The sequence below is a fragment of the Mirounga angustirostris genome, unplaced genomic scaffold (assembly GCF_029215605.1).
Source record: "Mirounga angustirostris isolate CCGP_5_RB_7025 unplaced genomic scaffold, mMirAng1.0.hap1 SCAF_5, whole genome shotgun sequence".
In the NCBI taxonomy this organism is placed as follows: Eukaryota; Metazoa; Chordata; class Mammalia; order Carnivora; family Phocidae; genus Mirounga; species Mirounga angustirostris.
In genome coordinates this window covers 76,923,701-76,950,527 of record NW_026991713.1, presented here as the reverse complement: position 1 = coordinate 76,950,527, position 26,827 = coordinate 76,923,701, and the positions used below count along the sequence as shown (strand labels likewise).

Genomic DNA, 26,827 nt, shown 5'->3' with positions numbered 1-26,827 from the left:
TATTTTGGAAAGACCTAGGCAAAGCGTACATAATCAGACTTAAATGGGAGAAATACTTTATGGGAAATATATTTCTAACTGGCACAGCAAAAGTAACAAAAACGTACATTTATATACAACCGGTCAAACGAGAAAATAAAAACATGAACAAAGAACACGACGCAAGTCATTTTCTCCCTGATAAAAGGAGGGATCCGCGTGAGTCACAGCAAGTCAGATGGTTTCCACATTATAAAAGCAAGCCATGGCTTCTACAGATATTTTAATTCCTTCGGAGGAAATTTGAAAAACTATTTTCCCCGCAGACACATAACAAAATAACCAGTTTTTATGTGTACAGACTGCAAAATAAGAATTCTCTCTGCCATATTAAAGCACTTGGACAGTGCAGTCACTTTTATGGTTGTATTATGTGTTTTGTGGCGGTGATTATCTTAAATTTGGAAAACTAAGGGCAACGCTAACCAGTTACCTCTTCAGAGGTAGAGGGCTTTCAATCTGGTTTCAGATATGGCTGAGACAGTTGGTAACCCTCCCAGGGTGAGGCGGCTCCTCCGCGGCGGAACAGGCCTACCACCCAGATTTCCTGATTCTGGGACCGGCGCACCTCTCCTCTGGGCCAGCAAGGAAACCCCAAAAGGATGTTATGCACATTGGAAACTTCCAAACGTGACATAAACATATACCATCTGCACCGCCGAGAATGGGAAGAAACTACTGGGTTTCTGGACATTGACATAACTTTCCATTTTGGGGTAAATGATGATCTAAACTTACAAACTTATAATGACCATTATCATCATGGATGCTGATTTTATGAGCTACACACCCTAAAAGGTTTTAACTGAAAGGATCTTTGGTGATCAAAATAGCACATTTTTATATGAGCCATTTGACAGACAGGAAAATCATCAATTCTGTTGTCACTTTATTTTGCTGATATTAAAGCACTCCTTTGATTGCAGTTATTTTATTCTCTTTAAGTTAATGGCTACTAAAAACAAAAATAATGAAGGAAGTGTTATTTTTTGAAGAACTGTTCAACGTATTTTTCTTTTACATCAAAACTTCAAGAATAATCATAAGAAGTTATGTGTCCATATATATATTGGGCATTGTAAGCTTTTATCTCACTCAATTGCAGCCTAAATGCAAGATTTGACAGGTATTTATTCTTTTAAAATGCCAAAAGATGTCAGATAGTTATGTTTTCCTATTATTGTGAAATACCAACATGCAATTTATTCAAAGTAAATGTGATTTGGAAACTAGGTGAAAAATTAAAAACAAACCAACCACCCATAACTACATTTGCTTTGATTGTTGTTACTAATACCCTATAGATTTATTAATCTAAGATGCAAATCCTTCACACATCAGATCAAAGGTTTCCATTTCTCCCTCAAAAACAGATTCTAAAAATGAGTACAATAAGAAATAATTAGCAAAAATTGACATGTGTGTCATCAAAACAGAGACCTAAGGTTTAGGCATATACTCTATGCCATGCACACTGTGAGTTTTACGTACTGGGAGCCTTGTCTGGTGTATACAAATGGTAATTCCTCTCCCTCTGAGAACCAAGAATTCGGAAAATGTAAGGTCAAATTATAGTCCAATTGCCACCAGTGCAAAACACCCCACCCAACCCACCTGTCTGTCATTCTTGAAACAATAGTCTCAGCCAGTCATCTGTGCCATAAATTATTTTTTAGAATTCTCTGGCTCATTTTAGTCTAGATTTAAAAGTAAAACTCAAGAAAGATTATAAAACTCATAAAAGTTCCAGTGAAGTTGTTAGCCTGCAAGTGGTTCTCCAGCCTTGCTGCATATTAGCATCTGAACCTGGGCGGCCAGCACCTCGGAGACTGTCAAAGGGCCCCAGGGGATCACGCAGTCCAGCCAGGCTTGAGAGCCCCTGTGTGTGAAGGAACAGTTCTCAACTATCAGCTGAATGTGGCTCTTTGATCTATGGGGCCTGGAATGTTTAATAGAGACAATAAGAAACCACACATTTATTTTTATTCCCCCTAAAATGATAGTTTCTGCAGGTCGGTTTGTATAGAACAGTTTGGATTTTCTCATTTAGTCTTGTTGAAAAGCATTGTGCAACCACTACAAACCCCTGCCATCAAGTGAGGTATGACCTGTGACGAATGTCACAGTCTCCTGCTAGGGGCTGTGATGTACTATAGGATGTTGTAATTAAAGTGCTGGCAATCCTCTTTGTTTTGTGATGAACTTTAAAACAGACAGACCCAAAAGAATATATCTCAGGATTCCCTAAAATAAAATTTCTTTTCCTCCAAGGTATTTGAATCTTTGGTTTAGTTTACCTATGTTACATCGCTGAACTGTGTTTTGTGAATACCATTAACAGATTGAAAACATCTGTATCACTTAAAAAAAATCCTGAAGAATTCTTAAGGTTGAAATAAACTTGTAAAGCCAATCTCATGGTTCCTATGTCAAAGGACTGCCACTTACTGGGAATTTTAAAGGCAAGGAGGGCTGGTTCTAGGTAGGACAGAAGGACAGTTTAGATAGACTGGCAGTAAGCGGGGGATATATATACACAAGGAACTCTAAATGTAGCCAAGAAAATAAAGCAAGTGTTCTCAGAGGAAGAGAGTCACAAATGAAACTCTTGATCATTGGATCAAGGGTTCAGCCAGACTAAAGCAACTCCTGTCTTGTCCTCGGCCAACTTCCCTCGTACTGAGGACACCCTATATATTTAAGGATTCAGTGCAAAACAGATTTGCAGGACCCCTCATTCAAAAATTATTAAGACTTTCAAGCAGAGCCTTCAGCCAAGCATAGGCGGCTTCTGAGTGCAGGACCACATGAACTGAAAACCCATGAAGCTGGCTCTGCGATTCCATGTCAGAAAGGGGCCATCAGCTCTCTTGCCAAGTACACTTTTATTAGGGGAATCTGGATATATCTCCACAACTAGCCAGGGCACTCTGTTTTTACTGATAAGAATGAATTCCACATATTATTTCATGTTACAAGAACCAAATAAAAAGTTATAAAATACACTTAATATCTTTGAAAAATAATATGTGATTTATTTTCTTATAGGCACCATTTAACTATGAGAACTATTTCATTGGCTACATCTCAGTGACATTATTAAATCAGGATAAAAATATCTGACCCAACAAACAGTGTTTACTTTGCATGTTCAAAGAGATGCCAGGGGCTCACAGAAGGAGCTAGAGCTACAGTGAGAAGGGAGGGGGAGGGTCAGAATGAAGGGAGGTTGAGGGAGGGAGAGACGTACAGACAGAAGGACGTGGGGAGAGAGAAAAGCACCCAAAAGAAGGTAGAACAAGTCTCCTGAAGGCCATGTGACCCCTTCCCTCAGGAACTTTTAGGCTGTAACCTCCATTTCAACCATTCCCACTAATGTACCCTCATACCTTTAGCAGCACTTCAAGTAAGGCATAATTGCTTTTCAAAATTTGGGGCTTAGTCTTTTCCGTTAACTTCCTAAGTGGGAGTTTTGGTTACAGATTATTCTAAAAAGTTGTGATTAAAGTCTCAGATACTGTTTTTAGCTAGGGATTCATGTTTGTGTGTTTGTTTTTTCCAATTTGGGGGTAGACTGATCATTTAAAAGGAACACTGTAGTACATTTCTTGGCCTTAGGACCATAAAACTATAATTTTGAGGAGAATGAAAATATTTTAAGCAAAAGTTTGGATAAATTTATGATCTATACGGTTAAAAGACTATTAGAAACAGAAGATCGTAGTGGCAATACATACATTGTTGGATTATTGATGCACACAAACACATGTTGCTAATTCAAATTCTGGAATCCTTTGCATTCAAAATATTCCTTGCATCATCCCTTTCTAGAGAAGTTCTTTTAACTAGACTTACCTTGACAAAAAAAGAACACAGAGGAGCAGTGTTGAAAAGAAGCAAGCTTTTTACCCTGCCCTGGCCTGAGGACGTGCAATCCGAACGCCTTCAGGCTATTACATCTGCAGGCCACCTGGCTTAGCCTGCAAACAGCACTCCCCAGAGTGGTTCTTCTTCTTCTTCCTTTTTTTTAAATTTATGATGATGACCAAATTAGAATCAGGTGTTCCAACTTCTTCACTTCCAAAATATATTACCACCCAAACACTGACGTCTGCTTCCTAATTTCTTTAGCTTTAGCAAGTGAATAATCAATACAAATTTTTTGAGGGGCTGTTAAAACTTTACTTTGTAATTCAGATTTGTAGTTTTTGTATGATCAGTTCTGAAAGCTGCTATTAAAACCACTATGTACAGAGAAAAAAATGTGTGTGTATATATATTAAATATTTTATAAGTTATGAAATAAATAACACTAAAAAACAAATGTCAAATTATAAGTTCAACTTTGCTGGCCTCTATCTTTTCAGTATAAATATATATTTTATAATTACGAATTTAGACTTTTTTCTCCCCTAGATTTTTTGAGTATTCTCCATGAAACCTCCAAAATTATAAATACAGAACCAAGAATTCCGGATTTCCATCACTCATGTTCTAAAGCATAGAATTCTCATTAAGCCTCAGTAGACAAATCAATAGAACTCCTCTTCCATCTGTTTATAGTCTATGAAGATTTTTGTGATATACTGTACAGATTTTTCAATGGTTAAATATAGTTTTCAAAAAATAATAAATCTCTGGATGACTAATGTTAAGATAACAAAGTAGAACATTTCTCTTAGTTAATATCTTTAATATTTCTCATGTAGAATATACTGGTTTTTTTCTCCACCGAAGTAACAATATATGTGGAGTCAGAAACATTTATGATTCTAAAAGCACTTTTGAAATCTTAGAGCAGAACCACTACTCTAGTAATACTTGTAATAAAATTAAAATAATCTTAAACATTTCCATAAAGAATTAGGGGTACCAAGATCCTTGATTTTCCCCCAGGGATAAGAACACCCATACACAATTCCAGAAGCTTCCTTTTTGGTATCTTGGGCAATGGGGAAAGTCTGCATCAGAGTGGAATTTAATTCACTCTTCAATCGGGCTCTAGCAATATCCTCGGGGGGATATTAGACAAAGCCCACTTAGTAACATCCCTTTCCCCCATATATTCCAAAAGATTCTACAAAAACTATCAGCTACTCATCTCTAGTTCTGGAGAATGAGCTACCTCTTGGTGGAATTACCCAAATGGTTTATCCCAGAGATTTTTTCCGTCTTTGACATATCTCATCTCATGAAGAAGAGCCACTCTGCCTTCATAGCATTTCAAGCCTCTGTATTTCTGGGACATAAAAGTCTACACTAAGAGATGGAATTAGATTCTTAGGTTGGAAAAGCAGAGAAATAGATGAAGGGAAACCTGTTATTTATTAAAGCCAACAAAAATCTGCAAAATGTGTAGTAGTTGTTTTACTTTCTCTCAGACCTAGCCCTTGCTTGCTCTTTCTTCTTCCAGGGAAATGCGAGTCCCTCAGCACAGGGTTACCAGCGGGCGTCCCAAAACATGCCTCCCTGAACTCAGAGCGAGCGAGCAGAAGGCTTCTCTGTTGTGCCCCTGCTGAGGTGAAAGCCTCCATCTCTTCTTCCTCTTCCAGAGGCACCAGCACTGTTCCTCAAGACTGGGTCAAACGCTGCTACGTTTGATCCTTTTCTCGAACTTCTTGTAATCGTTTCTCTAGGCGATCCAACTTGGCGAGATTTTCCTGCAGCAGTTTGCTATGTGGAACCAGCTGGAAAGCTCTCTCATAATAAGCTCTTGCGGACACATAGTTTCCCTGTGGGGAAAAAGAGATGACAATTATAGTCCGACCCTCAGAACACTCTTGAAGAATGGGGAAACTAAGAGACAGACTGTCTGGCCCAGTTTGACGGGTATGTCCTCAGAAGGAAACCCTGTCTGCATGGGTAATTTTATCCTTATCTGTTGGTGCTTTTGGAGAATCCATTTGTTTTAAGTACCAGACCAGTTGGAGAATGTGAAGGATAAGAGTTATACCATAAGGTGAAATGGCAGAAAAACAGATTTTCAATTCTACTAATGTAGTGGTATGAGATTATCATTTCATAGTGCTCTCGTGGGGTTGCCACTATTACTTAGTAATCAAATGGAGCCATGGCTAGACATGGAGAGAGGGAGGGAGGGAGGGAGGGAGGGAAAGAGAGGTGTTTGTGGGAAAATTCAAAAGTAGTAATGATTAAATAGTTCGGAATCCACTAGACCTATTTAGTGGTGGAAGTTATTTTAATATCCAACCAACATAAAAGCAACTTTTGCCTAATATGGGCTTTAATGTAAATATAAGTTTTTATATACTGGAAAGAACTGATAAGAATATGGAGTCAAATTACCCAAGGTGTGTGACAATATGAACCTGCTGGACCTTTTAAAGCAGGAAGGAAGGCATGTCACCCCTGACCTGCTAAAGACACCGGTCACCACCCTCTGTTGGCCCCCATCTGCTTTGTTCAATGGCTTTCTAACTGGAAACCATGTGTGCCTGTCCCAGATGGTTCCAAGCAAATTAGTCACAATTACTGTTTTCCAGGCCCTTTTCTGCTCCTAAATTTTACCTTCCTTATTTGGTCCACCCTCTTTCAGATCTGTGTCCTGCCACGTCTCAGAACTCTGAGTGTTGGAGTTCTCTCCATTCCCCCAAATTTCAATTTGCTTTATTTTATTCTCAATTACAGCTCCATGTGGACAAAAACCAGTTACTCTCTGAATTCCCATCACAATTTAAAATAGCTTCTCTAAGTGAGAGTTCTATGTAGCAACTAGCAACTGATATTCACTAAATGCTTAACTATCCTCCAAGCGAGTTAATGCACGTTAGGAGCTCAGACACTGCCTGATGCATAGTGAGCCCTCAATCTGATGCTCCCATTGTTGTCATTATTAAATGATCATCCAGGCCTGAGTAAACACTGTCCATTTATTACTATACTTACTTGTCATATTGGTAAAAAGGAGAGGGGAAATGACATCAGGATCCAGGCTCTGGCACATGCACAAATGAAAACATTTCTGATTATGAACACTGATTCTCATAAGAGGCTAAATAAAGTTCTCACGTGAGAACCTGGATTTGCTTCATTCAATTGTTATTATTTTTTTTTTCAACTCCAGCATTTATCTTCCAAGTGTCTGCACACACGTGCAGACAACTGAACATTTGTGACCCTTAGAGTGCTCTCCAAATATGTTTGTGTTACAGCCGACTTTGAAATTGTTCTGCTAAGAGTTTTTTCTGAATTTAGGCCTCAGCCCAGTGCCTTGGCATTTCCTTCTTTGATTACCAGCTTTCTTTGTCCTTTCACGTAAAATCCACGGCTACAGTTATTTTCTCTCCCTCACATTGCTCTTTACTTGATTAAACTGAAAGCCTTATTTTTTATTTTTTTTTTAAGTTTTAGCCCTTGATTCAATGTCCCCAGTTCTGAGATGTTAAGATAGGGAATTTGGTATTTTAATTTCCAGAAATGTGCTATCTACTATGATAGCCACTAATTCCATTTAAATTGAAATCAATTACGATAAATTAAGAATTCAGTTGCTCAGTTGTACCAACCACGGTTCAAGGGCTCAACAGCCACATGGGCTAGTGGCTATTGCCTTGGACAGTGCAGACACAGAACACTCCTGCCACCATAGAGAGTTCCACTGCATGAAGCCATTCTAGAAAATGCACGTAGGGTACTACTGAAAATAGGACTTTGTGGTGTGGCCCAGTTGACACAACTTTTTGATTATAAAGAAGATGTGTTAGCTTTTTTTGGTCCATCCATTTCAGCCTTTATGAGGCTTCATAATAATTATCTTTTATTACCAAACAGTACAAGCAAGAGACAACTCTGTTCTCATCTCTTCATGCCATGTCCTGGCAAAGCCTTATTCCAACTTGCAACCGTACCACAGCCCTCAGTCTCCTAAGCTTCACCTGGGCTCAGGGAAGGAGTGAAGCCTGGAAAGGGTTAACACTGCCTGGTGCACACACTACCTGGCAAAGTGAAGACAGAAAGTTAATGACTGCTCTTTAGGACCTCACAGTAATAATCTTGCATCCTAATGGTGCCATTTAAATGACCACATCCAAGCCAGGTCCCAGTCTATATATTTATATTGGATTGTATCATATGAATTTACTGATATTAGACGATTTTTCAACTACAAACATGGCAATTTCACCGTTTAATTCTTCAGCCTAATACATGATGTTTGCAAAGATGAAAAACTGCACAAACTAATTTTTAATCAGTGTGTTCATTACATTTTAAAAGAATACACTCAATAGATCCTTCTTCAATCTCCAGACACCTTTTCAGGGGAAGTACCTCTAAATTTAAAGCAATGGATTCACTTGTTAATCTAAGAGTTCAATGAATGTACTATTTTCCTTGTATTTCCAGACTTTTTAGAAAAGTCTTGGGTGTACTTATTGTTCTTTTTTTTTTTTTTAGATTTATTTATTTGAGAGAGGGAGAGCATGAGTGGGAAGGGCAGAGGGAGAAGGAGAAAGAATCCCAAGCAGACTCTGTGCTGAGTGCTGAGCCCAACATGGGGCTCGATCTCACGACCCTGAGATCATGACCTGAGATGAAACCAAGAGTCAGCCACTTAACCAACTTCACCACCCAGGGACCCCTATTTATTGTACTTTTTAAATTAACAACCGAACCCATTTCTTTAAATGGCAGGCACATGTCATCTAAAAACATATTGAGCGTATTATTTTATAAAATATAACTATTTAACATACTATTTAAAATTATGTTACTATTTTATTTTTTATTTTATTTTATTTAAAGATTTTATTATTTATTTATTTATTTGAGAGAGAGAGAATGAGAGAGAGCACATGAGAGGGGGGAGGGTCAGAGGGAGAAGCAGACTCCCCGCTGAGCAGGGAGCCCGATGTGGGACTCGATCCCGGGACTCCAGGATCATGACCTGAGCTGAAGGCAGTTGCTTAACCAACTGAGCCACCCAGGCACCCTATGTTACTATTTTAAAAGTAAGTTCATATTGCTGGACACCCTAGAAGATCAATAAGATCAGAGCTCAGGTTATTCTGCTCTGATAAATGTCATGTTTGTTCCTCTATTAGATCAAGGCTGTCAGTCACATAATAACTCACCCATTATCCCCTTCTGGCTATATAATCACAAGTCACCTTTTGTTTTGTTGTGTTTCTGAGAATGACCATTTTCCACTTAATAGTAAACCCTATTAGGCTTCTGTTTAAATGCTAATCACTATATTACTGTTTTATCAATATAAAGACTGATAGAAAATAGGTTAGCATAATAAGAGTGATCCTTTAAAGACATGTCAGACCATGGCATCTCTCTGCTCAAAGTCCTCCAAGGACCCCAACTCATTTGGCATTGCATAAAAGCCAAAGACCCTACATTCCCCTTCAAGGCTCTGCATGATCTGGCCCTGTGACTTCTTTAATCCCAGCTTCTACCATTTCATCTCACTTGCTCCCTCTCTGAGGGACCTTTGCACATGCTCTTTCCCTATTTTGCCACATGGCTTGTTCCCTTCAGGTCTCTACTCAAAGTGAGGCCTTTCTTAACTATCTTAATTTTAAATTTCAGTCCTTACCCCATGGCACTTCCTATCTTCTTTCTCTCTCTTTTTTCTCCATAGCACCATGATATATTTTATGTATACATGTATGCATGTATGTGTTTATTTATTTATTGCCGATCTCCCTTACTAAATGTTAGCTCCATGAAGACAGGAAGTTCCGACTTACTTGTTTAGTGTTCTATTCACAGTGCCTGAAGAAGGAGTACCTGGCACTTAACATGCTCTGTATGAATGTTTGTAAAATGAATGGATGAATGAATGAATGAAAGATGAATGAATGATAGTGAGTCTTTGAGTTCATTACTTATAGACAGCAGCCTTCCCAAAGGTCATTTTTTTTTTTTAAGATTTTTATTTATTTATTTGACAGAAAAAGACACAGCGAGAGAGAGAACACAAACGGGGAGTGGGAGAGGGAGAAGCAGACACCCTGCCGAGCAGGGAGCCCGATGCGGGACTCGATCCCGGGACTCCAGGATCATGACCTGAGCCGAAGGCAGTTGCTTAACCAACTGAGCCACCCAGGCGCCCCAAAGGTCATTTTTAATAATTCGCTCAAAGGTAGCTTTTTCTTTTGGAAAAACAAAAAATAAACCCACAAACAACCTTGTGTTTCAGTAAATGATCAGGGAGTAAAAGATACATTAGATACAAGAAATAATAAAGTAATATTTAAAGTAACACTGTAGTCTTGACCATGAGTTAAGCTGTAGGACAATGAGCTACAGGAAGCCCTAACAAGGCTAAGTTCACATAAGCAGATTTTATTTTCTATACGATGATTCTTCTCTTAAGTACATATGGTTTTCTTTATGTTTAATAAAATCATGGAATTTAATTTGTATAGACGTGGTTTTCAAATGACTTCATGATATCCAATATCTAGATAATACAAAGTGAATATAAACTGTGCTAATTTCACTTTTAAACACCTATGGCTTTTGGTATTTAAATAATTCAAAGAGGGAATTAACAATATGTTTTCAATCTTTTGAGAGAAGACAGAAAGAGAAAATGCAAAGTCTTCATGGGAGTGAATTATTCTCCTACCTTGATGTGTTGGATTCCACCCATGTTCATCCAGGCCTGTGCTTGATCTGGATTTAGCTCCACGGCGGCTTTATAGCTCTAAATACACAAGAAACATCTTCAGGTTGAGAAAGGAGAACCCACGTTTAATGCTACAGGATTGTGGAAACCACTTTCTTCATACGTGAGAATATAGATGGTTAACACAGTGAAACCCAACACTACCAGCTCACAGGTGTTCCCATTTATTTCAATTATTTTTGAGAACTGATGATTCGGAAGTGGAGGAACGTGAAATGTGTAATTTGCTCACAGAGACTGAGGATGCCCGCAGGGAATCCAGGTGATTTTATTGTAGTGCATCCTTTCTCACTGGCTTTGACCTGCAAGAAAACTCCTTTGGCCTTTTTTGCTATAAATGGAGTTTGTAAGAATATTTTTTTTTAGTAATCATAGAATCTTAAGAGTCTTTTCCTATATAGCTCAGTCCCAGTGAATTATCCCCTTTCCCAGTATCCTTGGCCTGGTTATTCGGTCCCACTGAATGTAACATCTGTGAGGCATATTTGTAATATTTTGCATGTTGTTTTATATCACCACTGGCATGCTCACCACTGGGTCTTAATTTAAGAGTGGTCACCTTAAATGAAGCTAACGGCTAAGAATGTTGCTTTCCGTTACAAAGCTAAGTATCTGTGTGTCATTTAATGCTCTTTGCTATTTGCATTGATGAACAGATTCATAAAGTAAACAGAATCTGGTCCATCCTTCCTCCACTTCTGTTTAAGAGAAACAAGCAAACAATAAAAACTATATCTTTAAAGAGCTGCTAAAATAAACCTGAAGAATGTGTCTCTCGGGTTAATTTATATCAACAGAGATGAGAGTGTAGGGTAGAAATTAAGAACTTGGATTCAAATCCCGGCTCCATCTCTTACCCTCTGTGACCTTGAGCAAGTTGCATAACCTCTGAGTCTCAGCTTATTCAATTGTAAAATGAAGACAATGATCATAGCTTTCTTATATGACTACAGAGAAGATTAAATTACTTAATATGTGTAAATCATAAATAAAAATGCTAACACATTGTAGCTGCTATTATTAGCTCACAGCCCTACTCCTATCCATCATAGATCTAGCCACTTTATTAATTAATTGATTGGTTGACTGATTTTAAGTAGACTTCACACCCAGTGTGGAGCCCAATGTGGGGCTTTAACTCACAACCCTGAGATCAAGACCTGAGCTGAGATCAAGAGTCGGACACTTAACTGACTGAGCCACCCAGGCACCCCAAATGTCACTTTAAAATGATTATTTGATCTATAGTTAAAGCAACTAGAAAATACTTTTGTTTTCAATACAATGGATAAGATACAGATAGATATAGATACCAAATAACTTCAAAATTAAATTATACATTCATTAAATTGTCACATTAGGTATTAAAAAATGTTCACATGTTAAGGTATTAAAAATGTTCACAGTGCAAGGGGGCCTGGGCGCCTCAGTCGGTTAGGTGTCCTTTGACTCCTGATTTCAGCTCAGGTCATGATCTCAGGGTCTTGAGATGGAGCCTCTGTGCTCAGCGGGAGACCGCTTCTCCCTCTCTCTCTGCCCCTCAGCCTGCTTGAGCCCTCTCTCTCTCTAAAATACATAAATAAATCTTTTAAAAAAATGTTCACAGGGCAGAGAAAAATACAAAATTTCTGCTTCAAATATGCCAGTTTATTTTTTTTATTATTTTTTTATTCTTATGTTAATCCCCATACATTACAACATTAGTTTTAGATGAAGTGTTCCATGATTCATTGTTTGTGCACAACACCCAGTGCTCCATGCAGAATGTGCCCTCCTCAATACCCACCACCAGGCTAACCCATCCTCCCACCCCCCTCCCCTCTAGAACCCTGTTTGTTTTTCAGAGTCCATCGTCTCTCATGGTTCGTCTACCCCTCCGATTTCCCCCGCTTCATTCTTCCCCTCCCGCTACCTTCTTCTTCTTCTTCTTCTTTTTTGTTTCTTAACATATATTGCATTATTTGTTTCAGAGGTACAGATCTGAGATTCAACAGTCTTGCACAATTCACAGCGCTTACCAGAGCACATACCCTCCCCAGTGTCTATCACCCAGTCCCCCCATCCCTCCCACCCCAACCCCCACTCCAACAACACTCAGTTTGTTTCCTGCGATTAAGAATTCCTCATATCAGTGAGATCATATGATACATGTCTTTCTCTGTTTGACTTATTTCACTCAACATAATACCCTCCAGTTCCAGCCACGTCGTTGCAAATGGCAAGATCTCATTCCTTTTGATTATGCCAGTTTATTTTAAGAGTTCATGTTCAAGTTAGTTTTCCCAAATATCTTTACCCATGTTTTTGAATATTTTAAGTCACTCACTGTTTTCAAAAACAATAATATCATTTAAAATTTTACTCTTCTCATATTATATTTAGTGTAATTTTATGATTTCATTAATTCCAACTTGTGGCTTTACCACAGCGGTATTTCTAGAACATTTCTATTTGCTTGGAATATCTTTTTGATTTCAAACTGTATAAATTTTGAGAGCTGTAGATATTGAATGCCTCTAAGATGCAAGGCATTATGTTTTAGAACATGGAAGGAAGCTGTCTCTTTTTACAAGGAGAAGTCCAATCTAACTGGGGAGCAGGCATTGGGCACAGAGAAGTGGGGGTGGGAGTAGGGGGAGGAGGAGAGGACAGGGCGAGAGGAAAAAGAGGCCTAACAATACAATGCAATATATGATACTTTCAAATGACTTGAAGAGACAGTAAATGTTGTAAAAGTCCACAGGAAACAAGGGCACTGGGAGAAAGTACGGTCCAGATGGGCTTCCAGAGGGAGGAGAACAAAGGCTATGTGTTAATAGATGAGAGGGAATCTGTGAAGAATTGGGGGGTGGGTGGAAGGGTGTTATAAGGATGTGTGGAAATGCCAAAGCTATTCAGACACTAGTCCAGATGGACTAGAGGGTTACTGCCAGCCAACAGAGAGAGTGAGAGAGGCAGAGAATAGAAACTAGTTTGAGGGAATTGTTTCAAACATCAAGTTAAAGGTGATAATTCAGAAAATAATGCAGAGGTACTGCAGAACTCTGAATAGTTAAAAAATAGTCAATTATAAAAATTAAATGTATAACATCATGGCCATTAATGAGAAAGTTCACTCCACAAATATGCCAGTGATCTTAAATTTTACTGTATGTGCTTCAGTAAAGATTGAGAGTACGAATTTTAGTCCCTTAATTTAATAATATAATTAAGTGTTTATACCTCAAAAGCTTTATCCAGAAGATTCTGCTCTCTTAGTTGGTTTCCTTTTGTGAAAAAAAGTTCAGATATGACTTTTGGGTCCTTTGGTTTCAGCTGGAGAGCCTTGTCTATAGCATCGAGTGCCTGCAACAGGTTTGAAAGACCAAATGTAGATGAGATGAAGAAAAACTAACTTAAATGATAAAATTTATACCTTTTGTCCTTATGTATTAGCTGGTGTGGAAATGACCATCAAAACACATTCTTCATTCTCTCTGATGTTCTCATTGAGAAATAATGTGGCCCTGACAAAATAATTTTCCTATACTCCAGGGTTTCCATTTATATTGTGACAATGACATGTCCCTGACCAGTCCACAGGGAGGTCAGTGATAAAGATAAAAGAAAACAAGATCTGGGGTTAGGTGTTTTGCCCTGCCTGGGTCCATCTGGACCACTCCAAACACAGCCTCCCCTTAGGTCCCTGGTGCCCACTCTGCTCCCAGCACCCACTGTCCCAGCCCCTGCAGCCAGAGATCCCTTCACAGCACAAATCTCACCATGTCGCTCTTCTCCTTAAAACCCCAAAGCTCCCCCAAGGATAACAAACAAAACCTTTGCCCTGGTCCCAAGCCCTGTGGTGTGTTGTCTCCTGCAACCTCTGTGGCCATTACCTTACACAGTGCCACGCTCCCTTCATGCCCATTCCTCAGACTTGCTACTTGCTGCTGCCACAGGACCTTTGCACGTACTTTATCCTGCCTGGAATGCTTTTCACTGCCCCCCTTCATCTAATCACTCCTATTTATCATTCAACATTCACCTTCATATCACTCCGCAGGGAAACTAACCTCCCAGATCACTCAGGTCCTTGATTATATGCTTGTTAGGACCATGTCACTCTTCATGACATCACTGAGCACAGCTATAATTCTACACTTGTTTTGTGATTGCTTATTTAATCTTGGTTTCCTCTTCTTCTATAAACTCCTTGAGACAAAGGTGATTTTTTTTGTTTTTCTTATACCACTTTATTCCTGGTACCTACAACAGTGCCTGGCATATAGCAGGCATTCAATAAGTATTTTGTTGAGTCAGTTCATAGATTTACTGGCTATATGACTTTTCAAATGGAGATAAACAATAATAGTTGCAAAACAGGATCACTGACCTGTATAAAGACTGTTATAAGGATTCCATAAATAATGTATTTGAAGGAACATGGAAAATGGTAAAGCATACAAATGTCAGTCTTTATCTAGTTAGGTGAAAACAAATTGAGATACTGTCACATAAAATCTTTAGACCAAGGATGAGCCAAGAAAGTATTATTTCAAGGGGACATATTACAGTTAAGGAGATATCTGTGAAAAGCATCTGTAAGATAGGCTATGCCAATGGATGATATTCAAGACTGCTCAGCTGTGTAAATGCGCAGACTGAGGAATCATTCGGGCGCACCCCACTTTCCCCCTGTGAATCCAAACAACTCCAGTGTGCTCTCCACCTTGTCGTGGTGCTCCTGCTTGCTGTAGATTGCTGACAACAGGCGGTAGCATTCAAGGCATCCGGTCTCTTCTGACACAATGTGGTTGGTCATCTTCTCAGCTTCTTTTGTCTGACCCATCACAGCCAAAACCTGAGCCTGCAAAAGCACACTGAATTGGCTTAGGAGACACTGTTATCACCTCATCATATAAAGCATCTCTGAATAGAGGCTTTCCAGAAACACTCCAGAAAAAAATGCTTAACGTCTATTTGCAACTCAGAGGGAGCAGAATTCCCAGAGTTTATAGGTTTAAATTTTTGTTGTTTGTTTCTGTTTATTTCTTTAGGTATGTGCATGCATTGCGTGTGAATAGCAGGGACACCAAAGATATCAACGAAATGACTTGTGACTTTTTTAAAAAGTTGACTAAATATTTCAAAAACAAATGATTGTTTTTTTAAAAAAACAAATGATTTTTTAAAAAATTTTGTTTTATTATGTTAGTCACCACACAGTACATCATTAGTTTTTGATGCAATGTGCCATGATTCGTTGTTTGCGTATAACACCCAGTGCTCCATGCAATACGTGCCCTCCTTAATACGCATCACTGGTTGTGGTTGGGAAAGAAATGATTTCTTATGGTTTCAACAGGATGCTGTGTTTAAAACAAGATAACAAGTTTGATTTATTGCAGATCTAAAGAAGAGTAGCAAAAATGCAAACTTCCAAAAATTGAAACTAAAAATATCGCTGATTATTAATTTCTTAAACTTGAGAACCATACTATAGTTATGTTAGAGAACGTCCTTGTATGCTGAAGTATTTAGAAATAAAGGGCAGGGCGCCTGGGTGGCTCAGTCAGTTAAGCGTCTGCCTTCCACTCAGGTCATAATCCTGGGGTCCTGGGATCGAGCCTCATATTGGGCTCCCTGCTCAGTGGGAAGGTGCTTCTCCCCCTGCTTGTGCTCTCTCTCTCTGTCAAATAAATAAATAAAATCTTTTAAAAAAAATGAAATAAAGGGCATGAGAGCTATAACTTTTACATGGCTCATGAAAAAATAAATGTATTAATAATACACATTTGCACACATACATAAATATGCACATATGTACATATACATCCATGATAAATAAATTCATCAAAATTCTAAAAATGGATGGATCTGGGTGAAAGGGGATATGGGAGCTATTTAGTATTCCTGCAAATTTTTGTAAGTTTGAAATTATTTCAAACCACAAACTTAAAAGTTTTTTCGTGTCTATGTCTTTGGTGAATGGCTCCCACCCTGGTTATACGGATACTCAGAAAATGGATCTATCGTAGTGCTCTAGTTGCAATTCTGAGGCTTGTGACCCAGCTCCCTGCACTGCACACTGCACGTCCTGCCTCATTTTCCTTAGCCAACGCACTCACCAGGGCCAGGCGGAGCTCCCTTTGAGAAGGCTGAAGTGCTGCAGCTTCCCGGTAAACCTGCAGGGCCTCGTCATAGCGGCCCGTGTTATAATAGAGCGCTCCCAGAGGTGATAACAGCTCAGCTTTGCGTGCCACCTGCAGGGCCCTGAGTTTTGAGAAAGGTGAACTGAAATTCTCATAGGTACATTTTGAAAGCTCGAAACGCAGGTTTAGAGAGGCCAGTCTGTGGTTTGAGACTCTGCTCCAACACGGTCTGTTTTTATAATCAAGAAGAATGTTTTTAAAAAGATCCCGATGCCACCCTCTGACTACAAGAATGTCTAGAGTGACCTATCAATATGGAAACTGAGCTCCAAGGATCTTTTCCATTGATGGTGATAGGCTGCTTCCCATGCATGCACAGTCTGTCCCCCGCATCCATTTTCAAAACTACTATTTGAAGTTTGGGCTGTAGTCTACAGCCTCAGAAAACAATTCCAACCTTGGCTTAGCACCATGTTCTAACCAGCAGGACTTTTTCAAGCCATTCCTTAGGATACCATTTAGTGTTTGGTATTATTCTTTGGAGGGGAGAATCTGTATTACCTGAATTGGCAAAACTGGTTAATATTCTAAGAGCATGTCTGTTCCGATTACATAAAAATTGGAAGGGTGACTATTAAGGTCTTTGGGCAACTTACAAAGTGAAGAAAAGGAGCTTTACCGTTTGTACCATTCTTCAGCCACACTGTTGTCTCCCAAGGACCTGTAGAGCCTCCCCAGATTCACCATGGCCACGTGATGACTTGGGCTGAGTGTGATGGCCTGTTGGTAATGGGCCACTGCCTTCTCTGGAGAGCCTGTAACCAGGGATGGTTGGTGAGACCAGAGCATGCTTTAATTATACAATACACGAGGCTCTTCAATTTCTCTTCTGATGTATATCATTCTTCTTCATATCACTGAGTCATACCATCAATTATTCAGTTTGTAAATGAGCTTGCATTCTGGCTTCATCTCCTTGCCACTGTGTAACCTTGGACCATTTTACTATTCGTTCCCACTTCCAAGGAAATGAATAATAAAAAAGCAATAAAAACTAAAATCTATTTCTTTTATTATGTATAGCATTTTAGCCAAAGTGTTTTCTGGCAATTGCCCTAGCTAATATTATGTTTTGAGATCATCAGTGATTGTTATTTATACAAGATACTGTTACTTTTCATTATACGAAAATATAGAATAGGCTGTTATAGAAAGAAAACTGTCCTGAAACAATTTCTAAGGGTTGGTCTCAATTACTCTACTGCAACATAACTGAGGCACTGCTTTAAAGAAGCATGTATCAGCTAGATCTTGAAAATCTTTTTTTAAAATCATACATTTTTGTTAAATGGTATTTATGTAATGGAACTTTAAAAAATAATAGTAATGCCACCTTGCATTTGTCCAATGCATTATACATCTTAAGATATTTTAATTAAATGATCTTTACAGGTATTTTTGATACTATTTAGCTACCTTTTAAAAAAGATTTATTTATTTATGAGAGAGAGAGCGAGCTTGTCGGGTGGGGGGGGGTGAAGAGCAGAGGGAGAGGGAGAAGCAGACTCTGTGCTGAGCATGGAGCCCAATGTGGGGCTCGATCTCAGGACCCTGATACCATGACCTGAGCCGAAATCAAGAGTCGGCCGCTTAACTGACTGGGCCACCCAGGGGCCCCTATTTAGCTGCCTTTTGATACCTTTTAGCTGTGTTTTGGGATTTAAGAGCTATTAAAAAATAAATAAAAGTATTACTTTAGAGCTATAGACACTAAAGTGCAAAGCGCACTTAAGAGACCTGACAAAAATCCCAGGGCAACTGAGGATGAAGACCAGAAGTAGAATCAAGCATCTGATGAGATCCCCAAAGAAGCTTCCTAGTGAAATTATATCTAAGTGGCTGAACTGTAGAACAGTCTGAAGTTCTAGATGAAATGGAATATTTATGACCTGCAGACACCTTCTCTGAATGCATGTCTGCACCAAAATAGATTTTATGTCTGTATAGATCTATGTACAGGTCACTGGTACTAGGGAGAATTTCCACCAGTATAAAATACATGAATACAAAGGGAGTGGTGGGAAGATATACAGGGTGGCCAGTGAGATTTTTAGGGGAGTAGCATTGTTTGTTGTTGAAGTAGAAGGAAGAGGGAAGACTAGACCAACAGGGGGTCTCTTCCAGTTTTTAGATCTTTATGGCACCTCATGTATTAGTGTGTTGCTAATAAACCAGCAGGTGGCACTAGAAAACAATTTTACATGCAAAAATAAGGGGCATTTCTTAGGAGTTTCGGAATGTAAATTTACATTCTATAAAACAGAAAAGTTTCAGATATGCTAGAAAATAAAAACCCCTTTGAGCATTCACATTTACAAAATAATTAAAACAGAATTTTATCACAAGCCAGACAGTCTAAAAGTCATCGAGAACAGAATGGTGCTTTTGCATTAAATTCAACTACCTTTTGATTCTTTATAAGTATTCATAGAATGCCAACAGTAGATGGGACACAAATCATAAAGAAAAAAGAATCCCTGCCCAGTAAAGTTTTACATTAAATAAGATGGAGTAAGTATATTTTATTTATTAGCCCCTCTCATATAAGAGTACTCTATCAATTTTAATAATATAGTTTCTGTAATGTACATCAAGTAAAGAATGATGGAACAATTCTGGAGGCTTTTTTTTAATCAGACATAAAGAAGTATTTGCCATCTGCTGGTAACTAGATTCAGAGGCAAGCCCTGCATCATGGCCGAGGACTGTTTCATCATCATAGATTTATGGACTTGTCTAAATGACACTCAAAGGCCTGCTACTTGTTAAATCAGCAAGCATCCTGATATCTGGAGAGTTTTCCTTAGTGCTATACGAACTGGGTGGATTTTACTGAGCTGAGCTTGAAGACTTAGAGAAATGACAGCCCCACCATACAATGTGATGGTCAATGGTGTGTTTCCTGCCAAGCCCACTGAATGTTACTTTCTGAGACATCATTTGGGTAGCTGCCATTTTACTTGGTGGATAGTATTATCTCATCTCAATGGAACAGGTTCTCTTCAATTTCACTCACCAGTATCAACTAAGAAAACCCCATAGTTGTTGTGTAAGTCTGAGCTGTCTGGACAGTTCTTTATTCCAGCCTGGTATATCTCCTCAGCCTCCTTAAATCTCTCCTTTAAAAGAGAACAAAGGAAAATAAATGAGAAAGTTAAAAACAACGACAATAAACTGAACAATAGAATAGGAAAAGTAAAAACCAATTTCCTGAGCATCTACTATGCAATAGGCACCAAGATCAAACACTACATACTTTGAATTAAAGTCAGTGCTAATGGCAGAAATTCCTACAGTTCATAGCCATTCATATTTAGTTCCTTTAGGGCAAATAAGCAGATGTTTACTAAGAAGGGACATCTGGAAGGATTTGCCCTACAACTGGAAAAAGCCTCAAATGGTTGTTTGAATGGGATGCCCTCCACCCCAGTAACTCTCTGTGTGAAAATGAGTGATAAGACACATCCATAGAGGAGTATCTTCAGAGGTGACAATCTGACTGGGAGCCAGGGAGGCCTGGGACATCTGTGTTACATCTGCGCTTGGCATAGCTAACACTCTCTTTACACACACTGCATGGTTTATTTGGCAGGTTTTTGAGAAAAGGAGGAGACTGATGCCCTTTACGGGAGGGATTACCTTGACAAATAATATTTCTAGAGCCCACCCAACTGTTTGCTCCTTCTTTTATTCAACCTGTGTTTTCCATCTCAGAGCCATACCCTCCAACAGGAATATATGTCTCTCCAAAGGCGGACCTCCAACTCCTACTATTGTGGCAAGACCCAGATCAACTGCCACATCTTCAAAAGGTCATTTCCTAATTGTCCTGCTCTTCTGCTAAAGATTGGTTTTAGGGGGCGCCTGAGTGGCTCAGTCATTAAGCATCTGCCTTCGGCTCAGGTCATGATCCCAGGGTCCTGGGATGGAGCCCCGCATCGGGTTCCCTGCTCTGCCAGGAGCCTGCTTTTCCCTCCCCCACTCCCCCTGCTTGTGTTCCCTCTCTCACTGTGTCTCTCTCTGTCAAATAAATAAATAAAATCTTAAAAAAAAAAAAAAAAGATTGGCTTTAGCACACTAGTAATTCTGAACTAGCTTTTAGGTACATTTTTCATAAGGTTACACTTTCTTTCACAATATAGAAGGTAAAACCTACTCAATGAATCAAAGCTACCCAGGTTCTAACAATTACTCACAAGTAAACAGTTTCATAGTTTTCTGGTACTGCTGGGAAGGTCAGGTAAAAAGAAATGATTGGGCATAAAGCACATCGCAACTTTTCCTTTAATATGCTCTGAGTGCGGGCATTGTCCATAATTTTATTGCATTTACCACTACTAAGCATTCAACCAGACACACACAAAGGGAATGTACAGCATCGATTTTGTCAGATATGACACCTTTGGCTTGTGAATTAAAATGCACTTAGGTTGTGCAATAAGCCAAGGAGGCTTCATTTGATTTGACCTAGAAAGGTAAAGACACCAGAAAGGTAAAGTGGAATGACCACTGCCATCTCTATAAAGATTTGTTTATTTATTTGAGAGACAGCGAGAAAGTGCACACGCATGCAAGCGTAAGTGGGGGAGGAGCGGAGAGAGAAAATTTTCAAGCAGACTCCGCACCGAGTGCAGAGCCTGATTCAGGGCTTGATCCTACAACCCTGAGATCATGCCCTGAGCTGAAACCAAGAGCTGGACACTTAACCGACTGAGCCTCCCAAGCACACCTACAGCCATCTCTTTGAATTCACACATTTAAGTACCATTTAGGAAACAAGGTATGGTTTGAATTTGGCAAATTTCACTTATTTGAATTACAAATCCATAGTCCAGCAAAAATGGAGATTCATGTTTCTAAAAAGCGTATGTATTTTTTAAAAAAGTATATGTATTTTTTTTTCATTTTTTTATTCTTATGTTAATCCCCATACATTACAACATTAGTTTTAGATGAAGTGTTCCATGATTCATTGTTTGTGCATAACACCCAGTGCTCCATGCAGAATGTGCCCTCCTCAATACCCACCACCAGGCTAACCCATCCTCCCACCCCCCCTCCCCTCTAGAACCCTGTTTGTTTTTCAGAGTCCATCGTCTCTCATGGTTCGTCTACCCCTCCGATTTCCCCCGCTTCATTCTTCCCCTCCCGCTACCTTCTTCTTCTTCTTTTTTTTTTCCTTAACATGAGTTGAATCTCAGATCTGTACCTCTGAAACAAAAGTATATGTATTTTTGATCACCAAACAACAAATTGTCTAACTTAGAAAAATTAAAGATGAATGAAAATCTCAAAATTGTCTTTTAACCTATTAAAGAGAAGAAAAACTTTATGAAAATATCATCCATTGAAGGACTGACAAATTTGTCTGTGTTTAGAGATAGGCAGAACACAAATTTACAAGACTCCACTCATATTAATAGCTACCAAATACCACTGCATACTTACTCATTTATTCATTCACTCAGGACATGTTTACTGCGATGCTTATAAAAAGTATGGCATAGTGATTAAGCATTGGGCTGTCAGTGTGTGACTACGTGGATTGGAATCCCAGTCCCAACATTTACTATGTGACCTTACTTACTTCTCTACATGCCCGTTGTAAAATAGGATAACAGTAGTACCTATCTCATAGGGTTGTTGTATTAAATGGATCAAAATACGTGAAGCACGTAGAACAATGCTTTGCACATAGCTCTTTGTCACGTTAGCCATAGTCTTAAATGATCACTAGTTAGTGGGTAGCATTACTACCTCTATCACTGGGAGACAGATATCAAAAACATGGAGAAGAAGACCAAAATACCTCTATTTCAGGAGCTCAAAGACGAGTGAACTAACAAATGTATATAACCCAACGAGAGCAGTGTTTTATTTTTTTTAGATTTTATTTATTTATTTATTTGAGAGAGAGAGAGGGAGCACAAGAGGGAGTAGAGTCAGAGGGAGAAGCAGACTCCCCGCCGAGCAGGGAGCCCGATGTGGGACTTGATCCTGGGACTCAGGGATCATGACTTGAGCCGAAGGCAGGTGCTTAACCGACTGAGCCACCCAGGCACCCAAGAGCAGTGTTTTAAAAAGGTTAAGTACAGCTGCTCTTGAGCTCAGGTGTACTAGAGTTGTTCCTGTGACCATATCAGGTGTCGTGGCCCTGTCCAAGTGGCCAAGAGTCTCAAGTTCCTTTCTTACAAAAGCTCTTTACTTAGCATTATTTATTTTTTAAAAGATTTTATTTATTTGACACAGACAGCGAGAGAGGGAACACAAGCAGGGGGAGTGGGAGAGGGAGAAGCAGGCTTCCCACCAAGCAGGGAGCCCGATGCAGGGCTCGATCCCAGGACCCTGGGATCATGACCTGAGCTGAAGGCAGACGCTTAACGACTGAGCCACCCAGGTGCCCCTTCACTTAGCTTTAAATGAGAAATAGTTAACTAACCCAGGTGTTTTTCCTTTTAACTTTTCTTAACCATCTTCTGAAACAGAGGTCATTAAACACCTAATATCCTAGAGGCAACCAGAAAAAGAATACCCTGGCTAATCCAAACCTGGGTGATCAGCTCCTAAAAATCTCAAGTTTCCTGTGTTACCGTTCAACTAGTGTTACTGTTTGACCCTAATGCCACCTTTGTCTTAAAGGGATCAAATTTTCGGGTGCCTGGGTGGCTCAGATGGTTAAGCGTCTGCCTTTGGCTCAGGTCATGATCCCAGGGTCCTGGGATCGAGTCCCGCATCGGGCTCCCTGCTCAGCGGGGAGCCTGCCTCTCTCTCTGTCTCTTATGAATAAATAAATAAAATCTTTAAAAAAAAGGGATCAAATTTTCTAAGCTACATGGTACTTTTAAAACGTACTAACATAGTCATGGTAAGATCAAAACTTAAAAAAAGTCACCCAATTATTAAAAATACAATGGATGAGATTTTCAGCAGAGGAAATAAAAGAATATTAGAGCTGGAAAGAATATTAATTTATATTTATAAATAAATAAAAATATATAAATAACTTAAATATAAATAGACACTAATTTGCCACCATTTTTAACTAATAAAGAAACTTGGGCACAAAGTTGCTAAGAGACTTGCCCCACATCTCATAGCTACATGGGGACAGAGAACAGAATTTAGGTTTTTAGTGGACAGACGGAACTGAATAAGCCCTGAATAAAAGCAGGATTTCTGGAAATAATGGTGTCTCTGGCATCAAAAGAAACGATTATACTTTTGGATATCCATCTGTTCCCTCCACAAATATTTCGTGAGCACCATACACTTGCCAAGTCTACAGGGGAGACAGAAGAGTGAACAAGACAGACACAATCCTGCCATGACAGTTGAGTGGGATCCAGACAGGAGGACGACATCACAATGTACTGTGACAGTGTCATGGGGGGAGAAGCACAAGGTACTTGGGACAGCCAGGAGTGACGCCCAGACCTGGGGCGAGATGAAGTCTCTACACCTGTCATGATCCAAATGCCCGAGAATGCTGGTTGCCATTAACTCCAGCAGCTGCAGAACATAAAGATGTGCTTGAAAAAAATCTGTGGCAACTTTAGATCTTAGAAACATCACTTTATAGCTAAACTGTGGGAGAACTGAAAGGTGTTTTTCCTGAAAAGAATGAAACCGATGCCTTCACATTCTAACTTGCTGAAGCCAAATAAAACCGTCAACGTGAGTTTTCAAGGGCAATTCCTCCTTCACCTGATTTCATTTTGCTTTCCCTCCCACCCTCTTGTTGCTCTCAAAGAGCCGAAGAGATCACCTTTTTCATCTAAAGCTTCTCTTACTGGGGGCTTATGAGCTGGGTTTCCCCTAGAAATGCAATTTTCAAAGTCCAAAGAAGTAATGGGATTTCAAAGACCATTCGTGTCAAGAGCAAGGGATGGTATCCGTGTGCCCTTGGTAAGCCAAGGGCAGTCTCAAGACTCGGGCTCTAAGAAAAATGTCTTCTATATCTGTCTTTTCCTTTCACTGGACTGTAAATTTCAAGAAATGATTAGCTTTCTCTACTTATTAAAAAGTGAGGGGCGCCTGGGTGGCTCAGTCGTTAAGCGTCTGCCTTCGGCTCAGGTCATTATCCCAGGGTCCTGGGATCGAGCCCCACATCGGGCTCTCTGCTCAGTGAGAAGCCTGCTTCTCCCTCACCCTCTGCCTGCCGCTCTGCCTACTTTTGCTCTCTCTCTGTCAAATAAATAGATAAAATCTTAAAAAAAAAAAAAAAAAAAGTGAAACGGAACCACCACCACAGGAGAAAAATACCTTTTAGGTGTTTATTTAAAATAAATTCCACCTTCTCTGGAAGGGAAATGCATTTATCTTAACAAGCAGTAGTCCTGAATCCCTGAAGCTCTATTTCAAGCACTCACTTTTTTATTTACCTCATCTGGCTAGATGTCTTGACCTAAGCTAATCATTCCTAGTCTCTACTGACTTGTGAGATCCAGAGGAAATGAATATAAGCTATTTATAGGACAACTTTAATTAAAAATGGTGGTGACCAGAGAATGGCTATGACAAATAATACTGTCTTTCATACACCAGAAACCATACACACACAGCCACGGTCTCAGCATGAAATCGTTTTTGAGGGCGATGGTTAAAATGGGCAGCCTGCAACCATGGGCTCCTTCCTCTCCAAGGCTCAAGCATTTTCTGGAATGTGGAAATAAAATGGGCCATGGGGGAAAGATAAAACATAGTCAACATCTCTACTACATGCTGTAATTACCCAACATGACATGCTTTTTACCTCAGGGAAGGAAAAGTGAAGAGCAGATCTTTGGAAAAAGCAACTCGACTGTAATTTACTCCCTTGAGCCAACTGATATGTTTGGAAAACTTCTTGTAGTTCAAGTTGCGGCAACCAGGAGGACAAATGGACACAAGCTTAATGCAGCAGTCCTCAAACTTCGTGGTTTTCAGAGCCTTTTGTACTCTAAAAATCACTGAGGACCCCCAAAGAGCTTTGTTTATGTGGGCTATATCTATCAATATTCACCACAATAGACATAAAGCTGAGAAATTTTAAAAATATTTATAGTTTACTTAAAATATTATAAATTCAAACAATACATTTATAGAAAAAATATTTTTCCATAGCAAAAAAAAAAACAAAACTAGTGAGAATACTGACATTATTTCATATTTTTACAAATCTCTTTAATGCTTGGCTTAATAATAGAAGACAGATAGATTCTCATATCTACTTTCGTGCTAGTCTATTTTTTAAAAGATTTATTTATTTATTTCAGAGGGAGGGAGAGCACAAGCCAAGTGAGTGGGGAGAGGGGCAGAGGGAGAGAATCCCCAAGTGGACTCCCTGCTGAGCTCGGAGCCTGACTCAGGGCTCTATCTCAGGACCCATGAGACCAGGACCTGAGTTAAAACCAAGAGTTGGACACCCAACTGACTGAGCCACCTAGGCGTCCCTGTGCTAATCCATTTTTATGTTTTTAGTTGAAGTATGTGAAGAAACACAGACATTTAATTGGAAAGTGGGAGAATATTTTAATGGTCTTTTCATAATTGTAAATACATCATGTAGTCTCTAAAAAACTGCTGTACACTCATGAGAGAATGAGAGTATAAAAAAAAGGCAAATTACTTGTTAGTAGTATTATAAAAACTGCATTGACCTTCTTGGACCTCAGGGGTCCCCAGTCAACACTTTGTGGATAGCTGACTTAATGAATGGCCTGTAACAGGTACTTACTGTATAGAAGGTGTAAGATGTGGTATTCCAAAGTGGTGAAGGACCTACAGAGGTTGGGATGGAAAGTTCTCCTAGTGCCCTGACATCATGGTCATGTACCTGAATTGTTTTCTAGAAGTATTTTCATTCTGGTCAATGATATGAGCACACAAAGCCATAAGGTATTTCCCCATTAGCCCAATGCCTTTATTTACTACAACGAACCTGGGAAGTTTAGGA

General features: G+C 39.3%; 1 protein-coding gene across 4 annotated transcripts in view; it reads right to left on the bottom strand.

Annotated features, from left to right (window-relative positions):
* Positions 1-15: 15 nt before the first annotated feature.
* TMTC1 (transmembrane O-mannosyltransferase targeting cadherins 1) overlaps positions 16-26,827 on the bottom strand; it is a 267,202-nt gene continuing 240,390 nt past the window's right edge. For all 4 annotated transcript variants that reach the window (XM_064591454.1, XM_064591452.1, XM_064591453.1 and 1 more), the window contains 7 exons: positions 19,910-20,012; positions 17,513-17,648; positions 16,810-16,954; positions 15,411-15,548; positions 13,925-14,047; positions 10,643-10,720; positions 16-5,771 (listed from right to left, as the gene is read on the bottom strand). In XM_064591454.1, coding sequence (XP_064447524.1) covers positions 5,631-5,771; positions 10,643-10,720; positions 13,925-14,047; positions 15,411-15,548; positions 16,810-16,954; positions 17,513-17,648; positions 19,910-20,012 — 864 coding nt within the window. In that variant the 3' untranslated portion in view covers positions 16-5,630. The remainder of the gene's footprint in view (positions 5,772-10,642; positions 10,721-13,924; positions 14,048-15,410; positions 15,549-16,809; positions 16,955-17,512; positions 17,649-19,909; positions 20,013-26,827) is intronic.